Here is an 18,125-nt window from a genome sequence, read left to right as displayed (position 1 = left end):
ATCCCAGATATCTGTACTTACATATGATACATACTTCTCACAATATGTGCTTCTATTTATCAGTTGCCATATTCAATTTGCTACTATCTTGTTGAGGATTTTTACATCTACATTCATAAAGAATATCAATCTGTAGTTTTCTTTTCTGTGACATCCTTGAGTGATACCGACCTCACCGAATGAACTGTGAATTCCTCCTCTCCTATGTTTTGAAGGTGTTTGTGAAGTATTGATGTCAATTCTTCTTTAGATGTTCGGTAGGATTTTCTAATTACTAATTTAACCTCCTTACATTGTACAGGGATATTCAGACTTCATTCCTGCATGAGTCACTTTCAGTCCTCTGTGTCTGGGTAGGAATCTAACGTACAGCATTGAAAAGCAAAAGACGACAAGAAAGTGTGGCACCTGTGCAGTGAGCTGCAGCCTGCGGCTGAGATGCTGTCACAACCCACCTTAGCTTTTGAGCAGAGACAGGCCTTCCCTGATGGAGCCCAGTGGAGCACCCAGTGCGCCCGAGGCAGGACTTGGTGATGGCTCCGCCTTTGCCCCACAATTCTCTGGGTGGTCAAGGGCTCTCTCAGGGCTGAGGGTCTCTTTGTCCAACACAGCTCTCTCTTCTCTTTCCAAACGTTCGTTCTGCAGCAAGGTCCAAGGCTTCCTCTGTTCTGCTCTGCTTCCTCCTTGCCTGTAGCAGACACTGCTTCGCCCCCGACCCCCAATAAACCTCTTGCATGCCTCAAGCTTTCTCAGCAAGTGCTTCTCAGAGGAACTAACAGAACAGTATTTCATCCCCACCCCAAGAGGAGTCCTAAAGGATGGTGGCAACTTGCTACCTGGGAGAAGATGCCCACACATACCCAACCACACCAGCTCCCACGTCACCTGCTCAGCCATGGGTGGCACCCTAGGGTTTGCCCCTGCCTTGAAATACAAGAGAAGTTCCGGGAAAAGGCACAACTGCCTCTAGACCTTGTTCCTCCCATGTCCCTGGTTCTAATTTGGGTTACATTTATCTGTCCTCGCTATAGTTAAATGCCCGGCGTGGTACATTCCTGAGCTGGTGGACACCTAGTAAGGTGGCTGTCACCTGTAATCCAAAGGTCCCAGGCACCAAAGATGCAAAAACTTGCCAGAGTTGAGGTATCTACTGCCTCTCCGAAGAGACACACTCTTCTTCAAGACAGAAAACTAAATCAGGAGGACAAGCATTCATGATATAGCTCATCTTTATTATTTCACTCAACTGAGCGTCCTGACACGCACGTTCTCCAGAATTTGTGATATGAAGGGTTACGCAGGGCATGAAAGTTTTAATGCTCACAGCCCGTGCTCTTATAAATGGCTTAATCGTGAAGGTAAGCTGACGCTCACAAAAACCAAAGGGCACAGATCCTGTCCCCAGAGCATTTACGAAGTGGTTAATATTGGTGCTGTCTGGCCCTACAGCTACTGGGAGAACATTCCGTAGTTCTCGTCTCATATAGTGACCCCGGCAGGCAGCTCTCAGCTTTACCTGCTCACAGGTGAGTAGGACATCACCCACAACCTGGGACAGAGAGGCAGCCTGAAGCGAGGAGGCAGCCTAGAATGAGGCTGGATGGTGGGCACCACGCCTGCCTCGGCGGGCCTGCCCCCGGACATGGGACACCAAAGCCCCTAGAGCGTTAGTCGTTACTACAAGAGTCCTCTGAGTTTTAACCTAATGCCTAACCCTCAAAAGGAGAGAGAGAAAAGTGAAAAGGAGTTTTCAGTACCCTTTTCTAGAGGAAATCTAGAATTATACTTAGAATTTTAAAACTTTGCGAGGTGGTCTAACCTTGGCAGTTTTACTGCGCTTCTGAGTTTTGTTCTAGCCTGTTCACTCCATGTGATGACTTCATGATACAATGTGTTCAAACCTCACAGAGTCGTCTTCACATCCTCAGGGATAACAAAGGGATAACAAAGAGTGGGTGACTGCGTCCCTGTGCACTCAGCATTGAAAAGGAGAGGGCACGAGGGACAGCCACCTCGTGAGGAAAGGGCAGCTTGGGGGGCCAGCAGACCCGGCAGGCAGTGGGCCACCCGAGGAGACCAGCTTTGCCTCCTGCCACGCCCAGGACCTAGCTGGACATGGCCTTGCACTCCCGTATCTGGACTCCCTGGTTCCTGTGTAACATATTGTATGTGTTCTGGCCACAGGCTGGCCTTGGCCTTGGTCCTGGTGTCTGTCCTCCAATCTACCTACACAAGTAAGAGGAGTCTGGTGACTTGATTCCGACTGAATATCAGCCTCATCTCTGAAGCCTTCCCCTTCCTTATTTCCTCTTGCTCCTTTATAATCCCTACTGCCTGGCCCAGCCTGGCAATGCATTCACCTACCGAGAGCTGACGCATCGCATGGTAAGCGGCACTGACCCTCAGCCCCCTGACGTCAGGAACCCTCTTCCCACCCACCGGTCCTCCTCTCCCCCACCCCTACCCCACCCCCAAACTTGACCAGGCCACTAACTAGAAGACCCCAGGCATTTCAGTCAGCAAAAAACACCCTGTCTTTCAAATTCTTTAGAGCCTGAATGGGCATTTTATACTCCCAGGCACCTTTGGGGTGTTTTTGCTGACGTTCTCCGTGCACAAGAATATCCGGGCCCTTTTTATGGTTACCTATTAGCTCACTGGCCATTTTCAAAAGGACTGCTACTTGGTCTTCCCTGGCCTTGCCAGTTTCATTGTTATTAAAAGCACAAACTCGCCCCAGCCCACACTTTCTAATTATCCCCTTCACAACTCTGTCATCTGTGTTGGCGCAGTAATAGTTAATGTCCTCGGCCCCCAGGTCTTCCTTCCGGGTGAAAAGCACAATCATGCGTTTGGTGACATCCTTTCCGAAGTGGGTCTCCAGCATCTTCACCACCTCTTTGTCCTCCTGAGTGACCCGTCCCAGCTGGAGCACCAGGACCAGAACCGTGTTCCCTCCACCGGTGCGCACGTAGTGGCGGACGGCTGCCAGCTGGGTTGGGTCACCAGACATCAGGCAGAGCCCGGGAGTGTCCACAACCACAATGTCCCCCTCAGCCCCTACCCTCTTTCCCTCCTGGCACTTCTTGGTGACTGGCTGGGCTTGGAGCCGAGAGAGGAAAACGGACCTCCCGAGGATGGTGTTCCCGGCGGCACTCTTCCCGGTCCCGCTCCGCCCCACCAGGACGATGGTCTGGGCCTCTGTCGGAAGAAAGCAGGAGAGAGCCGTGACCCTGGGCAGATCCAGGTCCCCCTTCCAAAGCCCTGCCACACACTGCCACCGAGGACGCTCGTGGGCATCAGGGCCACTTCCCACCTGGCCGGACCAGCCCCAAGCAGGGGGATGGCTTCTTCCAGACACACACAAACTAGAAGCAGGACTTGGACCATAGTCCCTGCCCAGCACTCACCCACGGACATGCCGCCGCTCCTCTCTCTCCATCAGCTCCATTTTCTAGTACCTTCCTTGACTCCCTGGCACCCTGTGCATGCTTCGTTAGCCTTCACCAACTCACGTGGGTCTAGTCCACTCACCCTACCTCTGTCTTCTGCTCCTGCTGTGACTGTGTGGCCCCACTGCCGACTAATGCTAACTGTAGCAACGTCTCCGGGACGTAGTTGAGAAATTACCTCACAGCATTACCTTTTGTGAAAAAGCAACACGCGTACCATCTGCCAGATGGAGCGTGCTAAAAGGCATTTCTCACTACAACCACTTGCAACTTAATTGGCCTTTCACTGGCATCCAAGGGCACCTCATGGTTGTAGTTATAGGAACAGTGCCCACCAGTGCTGTTCTGTGTGCTGTGAAAAGGTGGAGAATAGGTTTCCCCACAGGTGGGCCCATGGGGACGATATGACGTGTGTCACTGGTGGCGTCTCTCTGACTTCACCTGGAGAGCCCACGTGTCCTTTTTTAAAGCGCACAGAAACTGCTTTCTGGCGTGGCCTACCTTCCTCTCTGAAGCTGCAGGGCTGGTCTCCATTCTGCTGCGCCATGCGCACCAGCGTCTGCAGGAGCTCGTCCGCCTGCCTCCGCTCCTCCTCTCCTGTGGCCCTGTAGTTGAAGACGCTGGACCGGCCCTCACATTTCTGGATGAGCTCACGGAGGCCTGCGTTGCTGTTGAAAACCGTCTCTACTTCCTGACCCCCTAGATCTTCCTTCCTGGTGAGGAGAACGGCCATGTACTTAGTGACTTCATCTGCAAAACTGCTTTGGATGGTGTCTAGCAGTTTCTTATCTCTCTCAGTAAAGGAGCCCAGCGGGGTCACCAGCAGGAAGGCATGGGGGCCCTCGGGGGTTTGTCTCCGAAGATCTGACATCAGGTCCTTTGAATGTGACAAGTCTGGGCCATCAATGATCACAATTTTCCTCTTTCTCCACATTCTGCTCTCAGACTCAAACTTCGTGGTTACTGGGTGGTCACTGAACTTGGTCTCAAAGACATGCCTCCCCACCAGGCTGTTTCCGGCTGTACTTTTCCCGACGCCACGCTTCCCGAGGATCAGGACCTTTAGTTCTGTTGCCCTGGGGCTCATCTCAGACCCCGCGGCCAGTGGTGTCGGCTCCCCTGGGCCTGTGGGATGAAAGGGCAGATTCTGAGTCTCCTCTTGCAGCGGGGCACAGAGATGGGGACGGTGTGGTGGCTTCTCTTCCCTGTCAGTGTTTCTAGAGAACGGCATCAGTTCTGGGACCCAGTGCAATCCTCATCCTGACCAGAAGCTGCCCGCCCACATGAAAGCCACGGAAGGGGCCGTGAACAGATTCACGGCTATGTCAAGGGCTTGAGATGGCCCAGGAAGATGAAAATGTGAAACCTGGCCTTCATGGGCCTTGGTCCTTACCGTTCCTCTCATTTTGCAACCAAAAGTAAGTACTGGGCTGAGGCAGGACCAGGGAGAATCTGCATTTACAATGAGCCTGAGTGGTAGATTCATAAAATCATAGAATACAACTCAGAACTTAAAGGAAAATAGTGACCTACAGATATGCAACTCGGCTGGATCTCCAGAACATGCTAAATGAAAGAAGCCAGATGCATAACCACTGCTATATGAGCACATTATATGAAGTTCAAGAACAGACAAGATCACCTGATGCTGGTAAGAGTCTGGAGAGGTGATGGAAATGTTCTACGTCTCTACTAGGGGTGTCCAACCTGCGGCCCGCAGGCCGCATGGGGCCCGGGGTGGCTATGAATACGGCCCTACACAACACTGTAAATTTACTTGAAACGTTATGAGATTCTTTTGTGATTTTGTATAGCAATGTATTTAACGTGTGGCCCAAGACAAGTCTTCTTCTTCCAGTGTGGCTTAGAGACGCTAAAAGGTTGGACACCTTCTAGATGGTGGTTGCAGATGTGTCGATGTGTGAAAACTTCCTGAGTTGTATACTTAAGATTTGCGCATTTTACTCTACGTAAATTCTACCTCAATAAATTGTGGTAAAAACCTATGCCCCAAAACTGTCTCTTCACATGTGCCCGGTTCCCACCATTTCTCCCGTGACCCAAGGTCAATGCCAAAACTACATACTGAGCAAATGGCAGAGTCAGCAACCCCAGGGATAGTCACTGGGTCTGCATCACCCAGGGCACCGTGTGGACTGGCCTTCCACGTCTGCACGGCAAGGCTGGGAGGGGGGTGAACATAGCATTTAAAGAAAGCAACTGAGCTCTGGCTGGTGTAGCTCAGTGGATTGAGCACCAGTCTGAGAACCAAAGGGTCACTGGTTCAATTCCCAGTCAGGGAACCTGCCTGCGTTGCCGACCAGTATGGGGCGGGTGAGAGGCAACCTCATATTGATGTTTCTCTCCCTTTTTTTCTCCCTCTTTTCCCCTCCCTAAAAATAAATAAATACACTCATTTTTAAAAAAAAATGAAAGCAGCTGAAATGTTATGTTGCCTTCGGAAAGTTACCACTTTCCCCAAAACCACCTCACACAAGCGCACATCCTATTAAACAGCCTTTCCAACACCTCATTCTGAGACGTCCTGTGGTGCCCCCGTGACGTGCTATTTCCTCGCAGCCACAATCAATAAGCCTGATCTTGTCCAGTGACAGGTATGTCCTGGGGAGGTCCTGGCTGAAGGGCAGTAGCAGAATTTTAAATCCCTACCACTGCTTGATTGTACATATTTGTGGCTAAGTTTATTCATCTGTAAAATGAGAATAATGATAATAACATCTTCATTACAAGGTTAGCATGAGGGTTATATAATACATGCTACGAGGGTTGAATAATTCAGGTGCATTACATATACCTTTCCAGCACATAATGTCACCTGCAATTATTATCCTTATTAAAAAGTTAATTGTCACTATTATTTGGTGGAATTCCATGAGGACAGAGAGCTCATCTGTCGTATTCAGGGCTGAATGTTCGGTTCTTGCACGGAGCTGGACCACAAATACCCGGAAGTCCATCAATAAACGGACGGTTGGACTAGTTGCGTCCACCGTCCCACAGACCAAATTGCACCCACTGCCCGGAATGAGGAAGACCTGCACACGCTGGCGCGCACAGAGTGCAGGGTGCATCGTTTGTGGTGATCGCGACATGGGTACTGAGCTCCGTCACAGAATTCTGCAAGTTAGCACTCTCCGTGAGGGAGAGATTTCTGCTTTCCCAGTGGGAGTCAAAAATCGGGTGGTGCTGGACCAGGGCCAGGAAGGAGCGGCCAAGTCAGCGTGGGAGGCAAGCGCAGCTCCGTATCATTTCAGAGAACGTCAGGGATACCCACGCCAGCTCCAGGACCTTTGCTGTTGCCACACCTACTGAAACGAGTTCCCTGGGAGTCAGGTTGTAGGCACTGACCGGAGCTAGGTCTCCAGGTCGCATTTTTGCTCTGGCTGGTGTGGCTCCATGGATTGAGCACCAGCCTGTAAAGCAAAAGGTCACTGGTTTCAATTCCCTGTCAGGGCACATGCCTGGGTTGCAGACCAGGTTCCCAGCAGGGGATACACCAGAGGCAACTACACATTGATGTTTCTCCCCCTTTCTTTCTCCCTCCCTTCCCCTCTCTCTAAAAATAAATAAAATCTTTAAAATAATACAGATGTGAACTTAACATTTTTTAAGGATCATCTTACCATGTGGATTGTCCGCCTTCTGCAATGTGGCTTCTTTCAAACAGTCCTAGAAAATAAGGGGGCAGATGAGGAACACAGATCTCAAACCTTTTCTTAGGCGTCCGTCACTCCAGATGAAGCATACGCTTCCCAGAGGCAAAAGCTTGCATTCCTTAGTTACGAATACATTTTCCATTCAAGTTTTTCAATCACAGAAACCAGGGATGTCCAACCTTTTGGCATCTCTGGGCCACACTGAAGAAGAAGAGTTGTCTTGGCCCACATATTAAATACACAAATACTAACGAAAACCGTAGAGCAAAAAAATGTTCTGTACATAATTTCCGTGAGGTCTGCCACCACAGATAAGCAAAAAGTCCTCACATAATAACCCTGATAATCGGCAGCCCTTTCGATAATCTTATAAAATCATTGCTCAGGCTCCAAGTTTGTGATCACTGATATAGAAAATGTACATATCTAAGCAATAGAACATCATTGATTTTTAAAATATTTTTTATTATAAAAGTACAAGAAAAAGAGGACAACATAAAACCAGTGGGATGTTTGAAACCGTATTTGAGAAACTAGCGCATCAATATCTGGTTTGATAGAAGTGGTTGCAGTTCTCAGTAAGCTCTCAGGGCGCTCATCAGATATTTTGGTTCTAATTTTACAATTACTGTGTCTCGTTCTTGGAAATAGTTGCTCGCAAACGTAGATGCTGCCAAATAGCGATGACATGAATAAGGCGTGATCGGGCACACACGAGTACAAGTAGCGAGAGCAAACGTACATTTATTTTACGTGACGTTTGTGACACGTACTCACGAGAAAATCTCACAATGTTTTAAGTAAATGTACGATGTCGTGTTGGGCCACATTCATAGCCATCCTGGGCCACATGCAGGCCGTGGGCTGCGGGTTGGACACCCTTGCCATACACTGTCGCTCTGGCTGTTGTGTGTGAAATGGATAGGGGTGTAAGAATGAATGAGGGGAACGTTGTCAGTAGACTGTTTGTAAACCAGAACAGGTGAGAGAAGACACTGGCTGGGACCAGATGGTGGCCAGGGGCATGAAGCCAAGCAGGTGGGTTCCAGGTGCATGACCACGCAGACTTGAGGATTTCTCAGACAGCAGGTGCTGGCTGGGGGGTCACAGCCACCTCCAGGTTTGGGTTTGAAGAGCATGGTGAGCAGCACAACCATTCACCGAGTTGAAAGGAAAACAGAAGTCTCACTGATTTAAGAGGGAAAACTAGCCCTGGCTGGTGTGGCTCAGTAGATGGAGCACTGGCCTGAGAACTGAAAGGTTGCCAGTTCGATTCCCAGTCAGGGCACATGCCTGGAGTATGTGCCAGGTCCACAGCTGGATGCATGCAAGAGGCAATCCATCAATATTTCTCTCACGTATTGATGTTTCTCTCCTTCCCTTCCTATCTCTCTAAAAATAAATAAGACTTAAAAAAAAAAAAGAGGGGAACAGGTTTGGACAGGTTGAGTCTGAGGTCCTATAAGAGAGATCAGTGGAGATGTCAAGTAGCAATTGGATAAAGGCCTCAGAGCTCAGAGGGGAGCCCGGACCAGAGCTGCTAATTGGAAACTGTTGGCAATAGATGGAGCTCAAAGCTGCGCGATGCAGCGTCACCAGCATCACCAGAAGCCAGACTAGACCCAAACCGGGGAGGTGCCAACTTTCAGAGCTCGCTGCAGGAGGAGACAACTACCCCAGAGTGGCCAGGAGGGGACGGGGGTGGGGAGGGTGAGGGGACAAGAAGATAGTCTATTGAAGCCGGGGTGTCTAATGAGTCACTTGTGTCCAGAAGTATGAGGGGTAAGGTCCAACGAGGATGCCGATGCATCCATTAACTTACCCATAAACGAACTGTCCAAAGGCTAATATTCCAAGTGACCTACCGTCTGGCGCCTCATCGTTCCAGATTACGGATAAGTAGCCCCTTACACAAAACCTATGAAACTGTTCACTTGTCTGGCCCTGGCTCTAACGACAAGGAGACCCTGGGAGACCTTAACGGGAATTCTCACCTGGAACCCGCCACCTTCATTTCTGCAGTTCACGCGATAGGGTCCTCTGTTCGCCTCCACCAAACGCTTGACCTTGTGGAGGAGCTCCGTCACCTGGAGGGCCCGCTCGGCCTCATCCACCTTGTTGTTGAAAGCGCAGTATCGGCTTCCGTGGGTTTCGACCAACTCTCGGGCCGAGCTGTTTTGGCCAAGGTAATCCTGCATGGAGACATTCCCCAGATCCTCCTTCCTAGTGAAGATGATGATGGTGTGCCTCCTGGCTTCCTCTCCAAACACCTTCTTGATGCCCCCGATGGCCTCTCTGTCCTCCTCCTCACAGTGGCCGATGGGGACCACCAGAAGCAGGGCATGGAGGCTGGGAGCAGAGAGCTCCAGGCAGCATTTAATGTTGCGTTGCTTGTCTTCAGCACGAGCCGTGGAGGAGAAAAGGTCGGGGGTGTCGATGACCACCACCTTCTCGCCCATCACGTCCCCACTCTCTCTCTGGCACGTTTCCGTCACCATCTGTGCACGGAATTTGGACGTGAACACATCTTTGCCCAGAATGGTGTTTCCTGTGGCGCTCTTCCCTGCGCCCTGCTTCCCTAGGAGGAGAAGCCTCAGTTCCCCCGGGGGGCAGCTCTGCTCCTGCCCAGAAGCTTCCTCTGGACACAGACTCCTGCTGCACCTGTGGGGACAAAGGGCAGCCCATCAGGGTTCGACTGATGAGCAGGTGAACAGAGGAACTGCAAGAAAGTGTGCGTGCTCTCTCTCTGTTTTTTTTTTAACCCTCACACAAGGACATTTTTTTTTCATTGCCTTTTTTTTTTTTTGAGAGAGAGAGAAAAGGGAGAGAGAAAGACATTGATGTGAGAGAGAAACATCAATTAGTTGCCTCCCATATGTTCCCTGACCAGGGATTGAACCCACAACCTTTCAGTTTATAGGATGACACTCCAACCAACCGAGCCACGCTGGCCAGGGCAAAGTGCATTCTCTTTTTGACTCAAGTTTTTCCCCCGAGGATTTAGGTTACTGAAGTCCTAGACTCAGACTCGAGTGGAACAAGAAACGCCGTTTGCCAGGATTGTGCTCATTTGTGAAATAATCCCATACTGGTAGAATGTAACTGTGGACTCGCTAAACCAACAATCCCCTTCTCTACACACCTCACCCCCCACTTACACGCTGGGAGAAATCCAGACACTCTCTGTGACAGAATAACACCCACCCCCCAGCCACCAGGTGTCCACGTGTGAATCCTGGAATCTGTGACTTCATCACCTTTAGTAGTAAAAGGCACTTTGCCAATGAGATTCAGCTCTTCTGACGGACAGAGCATCTCGGATCAGCCCTCTGGGCCCCATGTAAGCACATGATGAGAGGCCCTTACAGAGAGAGGCAGTTAGTGGAAGTGAGAGAAAGGAGCCGTGAGAGCAGAGCTCTGGGGGGTCGGAGAGGGGGAGATTTGCAAATGCCACCCTGCTGGCTTTGGTGATGGAGGCAGACTCTACAAGCTGGAAAAGCCAAGGACACAGGTTCCCCTGTGGAGCCCCCAGAAGGATCTTGGTCCTGCTCCACACCTCAACATTAGGAATTCTGACCCCCAAAACTGTAAAACAATAAATTTGGGGGAGGTTTTAATCACTGAGTTGTAGCAATGTGTTACAGCAGCACCGGGAAATACATACGCTGTCTCCCAGCCAACCTTCCAAACAGGGGTATCCACATGACCCACATCTAGTTGGTGACAGTTGAGGGGACATTTCCCTGGGCCTTCTATAAATGCTATTGTGCTCTTGATGCCAGGGACAGACTTCAGCAAGAGCTCCAATTATCACCCTTCGTCCCTTTCTTTTTGCATGGAACTTAAATGTGATGTCTGGAATTGCGGCTGCCATCATGGGGCAATGAGGTAACAAAGACAATAACAAAAAGTCAGCTGTGAGCCATTCAAGCCAAAGGAGGGCAGAGTGGAAGATAACAGGATCCCTGATGACATCACGGAGGTACCCTCGAGCCACCTCTCTGTTAAAGAAACACCTACTACTTTTACAACTGAAGCTGTTGCTACTCCAAATGTGAGTCACCAATTAGCAATATTGCCAACAGCTGGGTTCCTGTGCAAACTGCAGAATCTCAGACCTCTCCCAGACCTGCTGAATCAGCATCAGTAACTTAACAACTTCCAGGTGGTTCCCATGAAGATGCAAGTCTGAGAGCTTTTTCCTTTGGTTAAAAATCAGCATTCCTAACTAAGTCAGAACCTTGTTAAGAGTCCAGTTTCCCAGCACCGTTCCACTGAACAGTCCCTCCATCAGATGCCAAGCACCCACGTGACCCTGAGTCTGTCCCCAGCTTCTCTGTTGTGCCCATTGGACTCTTGGTCTCTTCCTGAGCCACAGTGGTTTCATCACTGAAACCAATGTGACTTCATCAGTAAGAGCTTAAACTCGGTCTCACTGACCTGATCGAGCAGGTGCCAACACCTTGCTGGTGTTCGAAACTGTCTCACTAGTCTTGGCTTCCTAATCTCCTGGGGGGCTTTTAAGATCAGCTGTCACTTCCTTGAGGAAATCCGGATGGGGTTTTGAACGCCATTGACTGAATTCGTACTTAGATTGAGAAGGACTGACATCTCCACAGTGTTGCTGTTCCCTTCACTCGCCTCGCTGATCAGTTTTCAGTATGTTCTAATCTCAGTTACCATTTCTTCTTGGCCCATAAATTACGAGAAGTGATTATCAAATTTAAAAACATATCAGGAGACTGGCTACCTTGTTGTTGATTTCCAATGTTACTGTGCTGTGGTCAGAGAACATCTGTGTAAAATATGTATTTGTCATTGGTTCAGATTTACTCCTTGGCCCAATAAAGTTTTTGTAAATGTTTCATGTGGGCTTGAAGAAAATGCATAGCCTGTAATTGTGGGTGCTTTTCCCAGTCAGGGACCCTACCTCGTGCCTGCCACCTTAGCTGTAGATCCCCAGAATGTCAGCTGGCCCTTCCCTGAACCCCTCTCACCCTGCCCACCTGGAACATTCCTTCCCGCTCTTCACCACGACTTAAAAGTCACCTCCATGCCAAGCCTTTCCTGATTTTTCCAGATTGAATTAATCAACAGTTCTTTTCTGGGTTTTGGTCTTCCTGCTTCCAACCTTCTCCCAGAGTCTCAGACAAGGGACGGATGATACCACTCTGCAGTCCAAAGTCCCCAAGGGCTTCCCGGGCTTTACAGCGGTCCAAGACCCCACCCAATCCGGGCCCTGGATGCCTCCCTGACCTCCTCCCCAGCCCTTCTCCCTCACTTTGTCACTTCAGCCTCCCTGCCGCTCCCCAGACACACAGCCTTGGGGCTTTGTGCTGGCTGTTCATCTGAGCGCGAACATTTTCCCCCCCGGACTTGTTGAGGCAGGTTCACTTGCCACAGGGCCCTACCGTATGGCCCGAGGCGCGGGAGGCCTGTGGTCACCCTCTAGTTAAGAGCACCCTGACCCCCTGCACCCGGCGGCACGCCCATCCCCGGCACACCCTGCTGCCACCTTTCGCATCGTGTGCTTACTTGCCTCTCGTTGTCTTTTTTCGAGTCACCCCACCCATGGAGGGTAAGTTCCATGAAAACAGACACTCGCCTGTTTTGTTCAGAGTCACACCTACCACATAAAGAAGGTACCCAAGCAGCACTTGCTCCGGACTGAGAACGTGGCATTTGACTTGAAGGACAAAGAAATGCAGCTGAAGAAAGTGCGGAATGAGAAAGGCCCTTTCTTGTGTTGTTACGTGGTAGCTCATACCTTTTAGAGAACGGTGTCTTGTAAAGTATGTGATTGTCTAATCATTATGCTGTCCGCCCGAAACTAACAGAAAAATAAGATTGCGCGAAAACTGTAATGGAAATGAAAAGAATAATATGTGAAAAAAGACTAAAAAATATTCTAAACAGTCCAAAGGAGGGCACATGACCGGTTGGACTATTTTTGTTTAGTCAAAGCAAACATAAAATGCAAACGTCTCATTTCATTATTATTGCTGAGAACACGTTTGTGCGGTAGAGGAAGGATGTGTTAAAAAGGAACCCATGCGGCTGTCAAACACCTGGAGTGGGCTGCAGCTTGTCCCCTCAGATCTTAAGATATGATGATTCTGAGAGTACAAGCTTCGTGGCACCAAACAAAAAGGCACCAAACTATAGGCAGCGGCCGGCCGCAGTGAGAAACCTCACGGGAAGGAAGGGGACAGAGGAGGCTGGAAGGGCCGAGTGCCGACCCTCCTTCAGAAGCCCCACCGGGAAGGACCCGCACTGGGACGGACCCGCACCAGACATTCACTCACCAGGGCCAGGGACTCTTCTCTAATTTTTTTTTTTAAATTTTAATCCTCACCTGAGGATATGTTGTATTATTATTATTACTACTATTATTAGAGAGAGAGGAAGGAAGAGAGAAGCACCGACGCGATTGAGAAACATTAATCAGTCGCCCTCCGCACATGCCCCGACCAGCATCAACCCCACAACCTAGGTATGTGCCCTGACCGGGGACTGAACCTGCAACCTTTTGGTGCAAGGGACGATGCTCCCACCAACCCAGCCACCTGGCCTGGGCTCTTGCCTAGTACCTTCTGGACCCCTCTTACATGACTCAAGAGGCACAGCCCACCACAGCCTAAAAACCACACCTCAGAACCGTGACTCCAGGAGGAAGAGACTCCTCGTAGCCTAAGTCCAATCACTGTTGGGAGTCTCCTAAGAGCATCTTCTTGCCCTGACACTGCCATATAAAGACACCCTTGCCCGAACTCCTTCATCCCCTTCATTTCCACCATAACACTGTTTCTATCAGATATTCTTTACTGTCTACTTTCTAATAATTTTCTCTCAACTGCCCTTAGTATGAAACTCCATAAGGGTGAGACCTTGCCTGTCTTGCTCAGTGTCCCTATGCCCTGATACGGTGTGTGTCATAGAGTACGGGGCGGGGGGGGGGGGCAAAGGTCGGTTTACAATTGTGCAAGCGGAAAATACTACAATAGTTAATAATCATACAAGAATAAACTCTGGATAACAAGCAGACTTCTGGCCAAAATGGAGGTGCAGGTAGACACACTGTGCCTCCTCACACAACCAAAAGGACTGCAACAAATTAAAAAAAAAAAACAGAACTGCCAGAAAATCGAACTGTATAGAAGTCCGACAACCAAGGAGATACAGAAAAAACATTCATCCAGATGGACGGCAGGGCAGAGAGGACTCAGGGCCAGGCGGAAGCTGGTGGACTGGGCAGGCCCACATTCTCATGCAGATAAACCGGGAGGAACAACTGGGGAGCGAGACAGACCACGCAACCCAGGGTCCCAGTGCGGGGAAATAAAGAAGCAAACCTCTGACTGAAAACACCTGTGGGGGTTGAGGCAGCAGCAGGAGAAACTCCCAGCCTCACAGGAGAGTTTGTTGGAGAGACCCACAGGGGCCTAGAGCATGCACCTGGGAATCAGCACCATAAAGCACTTTGCTTGTGGGTAGCAGGAGAAGTGACTCAAAGCCAGCAGAGAGCCCAGCAAGTGGCACTGTTCCCTCTCGGACCCTCCCCACACACTGCACCACAATGCAGCAACCTGGCTTGCCCCGCCCTGGTGGATACCTAAGGCTCCACCCCTTACCACCTAACAGGTTAGCAGAGGGAAAAAAAATATGGCCCAAATGAAAGAACAGATCAAAGCTCCAGAAAAAATACAACTAAGTGACGAAGAGATAGCCAACCTCTCAGAGGCACAGTTCAAAACACTGGTAATCAGGATATTCACAGAAATGGTTGAGTATGGTTACAAAATAGAGGAAAGAGTGAAAGCTATGAAAAGTGAAATAAAGGAAAATGCACAGGGAACTAACAGTGACGGGAAGGAAACCGGGACTCAAGTCAACGGTTTGGACCAGAAGGAAGAAAGAAACATTAAACCAGAACAGAATGAAGAAACAAGAATTCAAAAACATGAAGAGAGGCTTAGGAACCTCCGGGACAACTTTAAACATTCCAACATCCAAATCGTAGGGGTGCCAGAAGGAGAAGAGGAAGAGCAAGAAATTGAAAACTTATTTGAAGAAATAATGAAGGAGAACTTCCCCAATCTGGCAAAGGAAATAGATTTCCAGGAAGTCCAGGAAACTCAGAGAGTCCCAAAGAAGTTGGACCCAAGGAGGAACACACCAAGGCACATCATCATTACATTACCCAAATTAAAGAGGAGAGAATCTTAAAAGCAGCAAGAGAAAAGGGGACAGTTACCTACAAAGAAGTTCCCATTAGACTATCAGCTGATTTCTCAAAAGAAACCTTGCAGGCAAGAAGGGGCTGGAAAGAAGTATTCCAAGTCATGAAAGGCAAGGACCTACATCCAAGATTACTCTATCCAGCAAAGTTCTCATTTAGAATGGAAGGGCAGATAAAAGTGCTTCCCAGATAAAGTCAAGTTAAAGGAGTTCATCATCACCAAACCCTTATTATATGAAATGTTTAAGGGACTCACATAAGAAAAAGAAGAAGATCAAAACTATGAACAGTAAAATGACAACAAACTCACAACTATCAACCACTGAACCTAAAAAAACAAAAACGAACTAAGCAAACAACCAGAACAGGAATAGAATCATAGAAATGGAGATCACATGGAGGGTTATCAGCGGGGAGTGGGAGGGGGAGAGAGGGGGAAAAGGTACAGGGAATAAGAAGCATAATTGGTAGGTACAAAATAGGAGGAGCTAAGAAGAGTATGGGAAATGGAGAAGCCAAAGAACTTATATGTATGACCCAAGGACATGAAATAAGGTGGGGGAATGCTGGTGGGAGGGGGTTGCAGGGCGGAGGGGAATAGAGGAGAGGAAGAAATGGGACAACTATAATAGCATAATCAATAAAATACATTTTTAAAAAGAATAAGCTGTTTTGCATACGCACAACTGGTAACTTACTGTTGCCCAACCCTGCATCCACTCCGTAAAGGGGGCGAGATGGGGGGCGCTGAGCAGGGTGTGAGGAAGGCAAGAGAGTTTGTACAAGTGCAGAGGGAGACTGATATCACTTCAAACTATAAAAGAGAAGTGATTTTCTGTTGTATTCCAAACCAGGGAAGTGGTATTATTTCTGTACGTTAACAAAAAATTAAAAACACTAGTGGGTAAACGAACAGAGACTTCCCGCAGGTGGGGAGAAGAAAGGACTTTCTTTCCCACGTAAGCACCCTTGTTTACATGGTCCCCATTAGAGTGTGACTAAATGACATCTGTCCAACTCTTTCCAGTGGAGGATGCTATATGCAATCAAGATTGACTCTCTCCCCGCCTGTCCCTCTGTCTCTCATCTCTTTCTCCATTCATACACTGCCCAACCTTTACCATTCTCTCCCAGGCATTTAGAAAACTCTTTTAAGGACAAAAGGAAACTCCAACTTCCTCCTCCCTCCCTGTCTCCTTTACCAGCTCAATTCCCTGCGATCACCCCAGGTCACTCTGGAGACTCTGGCAGGGCTCCGGGGAGAAAAAGGAAAGCGAGCTTCCTTTCATAATTCTAGTCTCAACAGCCTCCACCTTCTTCTCAGGGGGCAGCCCATGCAAAGCTTGGGGGGGGGGGGGCGGGGGCCGGGTGTGCAGGGATTCCTCCCACCTCGGGCAGGTCACAGCCACCTAAAAGGTGGTCGGGGAAGCTTCCAGAGCTCGGCCTGGGGACGACTGGGTCAGGCATCAGGAAGAAGAGAAAGTGTTTGTAGGCAAGAGCCCCAGCGGCTTAAATGTAGGTAAGATCAGAAATATTATTTCTGGCAAACCTCGACCTCTTTCAGGGTTCGGGTATGGGATTCTGAGTGAGCAAAGGTTCCAGAATATTCGAAAAGTGGATGTGTGAAATCAGGGCCCAAACTGCCACCTTCAAGGGGAAGGGAGAAGGCTGGCACGGGGCGGGGCGGGGAGGGTGTGGCTGCTGGTGGCAGTCCCAAAGTCAGCGGATCCCTGAGGAGTGGGCCCCATTCACTTTCTTTCTGCTGCCCCTCCCACCAGGCCTTCATCCCAGTCTTGGGGGGAGCATACCCTCCCAGAATCTCCCCCCACCCCCCTGCAGAAGGAGTCTCAGGACCTCGGAAATGGACCCTATGGGGCTGGGGGGACCAGAGCTGAACGAGGAGGAGCTATTTCCGAGGTTCTGAGACTGCGCCCTCCAGGCTGCTCCCGTCCCCTCTCTGGGGTCGCGGACCCAGCGGGTGTCGGCACGCCTCCGCCCGCACAAACCTTGCTCGTGTCCCCTGGCCCGTCACAGTCTCAGAACCTTCACGCCGGGCTGGCTCCATTCTCGCTGGTTGAAGCAGCTGCCGGGTCCCCTCCCCCAGGCAGGACCCAAAGCGGAGGTGGGAGGGGCGAGGCCAGCTCTGCGGGCGCAGAGTCTCTCTGATTGATTACCGGCGTTTCCCAAGGAGGAAGTTTCTAGACAGGGGAGACAGAAGTTTCAAGACGGGAGACAGTTGCAACCGACGGAAAGCTCAGATTTAGTACCAGGCCACAGAGAGCAACGTCAGGGGCGGCGGGGTTAGGGAGGGGCGGGCACACACCTACAGGGCGCCGGCCCACTTCGGCGTTCTAGCAACAGCACCGCCCCCTGTGCAGCTGCAGAAAGGACGGGTGGGGGGCAAACAGGAGGGTCCCCGGAGACGGGCCGTCGTGCCCTGGGCACCGAGGGCTGTCTGGGGTGGCTTCTTGCTGCTGGGGACAGAAACGATGGCACCTTTAGGGGCTTCAATGAAGACGTTGTCCCCACCAGCAGCTCCGTGGCCTCTGTCCACCCTGAAACAGCTTTGGCAGCGTCCGATAACAATTCCTCGCCTCCTCTTCGAGGAAGCCGTCCCTGAAACCCCCAGCCTGAGGGTTCCTCAGGCTAACGCTGCTGCTTCCCCGACCAAGAATTCTTTTCCCGAGCTAGTAAAGCACTTGAAATGCTGGGACGTCCATGCTTTCCAATAGCTCATACCCCGAAAGCCCTTTGGTG

General features: G+C 50.1%; 1 protein-coding gene across 1 annotated transcript; it reads right to left on the bottom strand.

The window, feature by feature from the left end:
- Positions 1–2,478: 2,478 nt before the first annotated feature.
- Positions 2,479–17,575, bottom strand: GIMAP8 (GTPase, IMAP family member 8). The gene is made up of 5 exons (XM_024564498.4): positions 17,375–17,575; positions 9,124–9,790; positions 7,097–7,142; positions 3,954–4,577; positions 2,479–3,201 (listed from the first exon to the last, which is right to left on the bottom strand). Exons 1-5 carry the CDS (start codon positions 17,431–17,433, stop codon positions 2,513–2,515), a joined length of 2,085 nt encoding a protein of 694 aa, XP_024420266.2. The 5' UTR covers positions 17,434–17,575; the 3' UTR covers positions 2,479–2,512.
- Positions 17,576–18,125: the final 550 nt, after the last annotated feature.

Source organism: Desmodus rotundus, chromosome 6 (genome assembly GCF_022682495.2).
Source record: "Desmodus rotundus isolate HL8 chromosome 6, HLdesRot8A.1, whole genome shotgun sequence".
NCBI lineage: Eukaryota > Metazoa > Chordata > Mammalia > Chiroptera > Phyllostomidae > Desmodus > Desmodus rotundus.
This window is presented reverse-complemented; position numbering and strand designations above follow the sequence as displayed.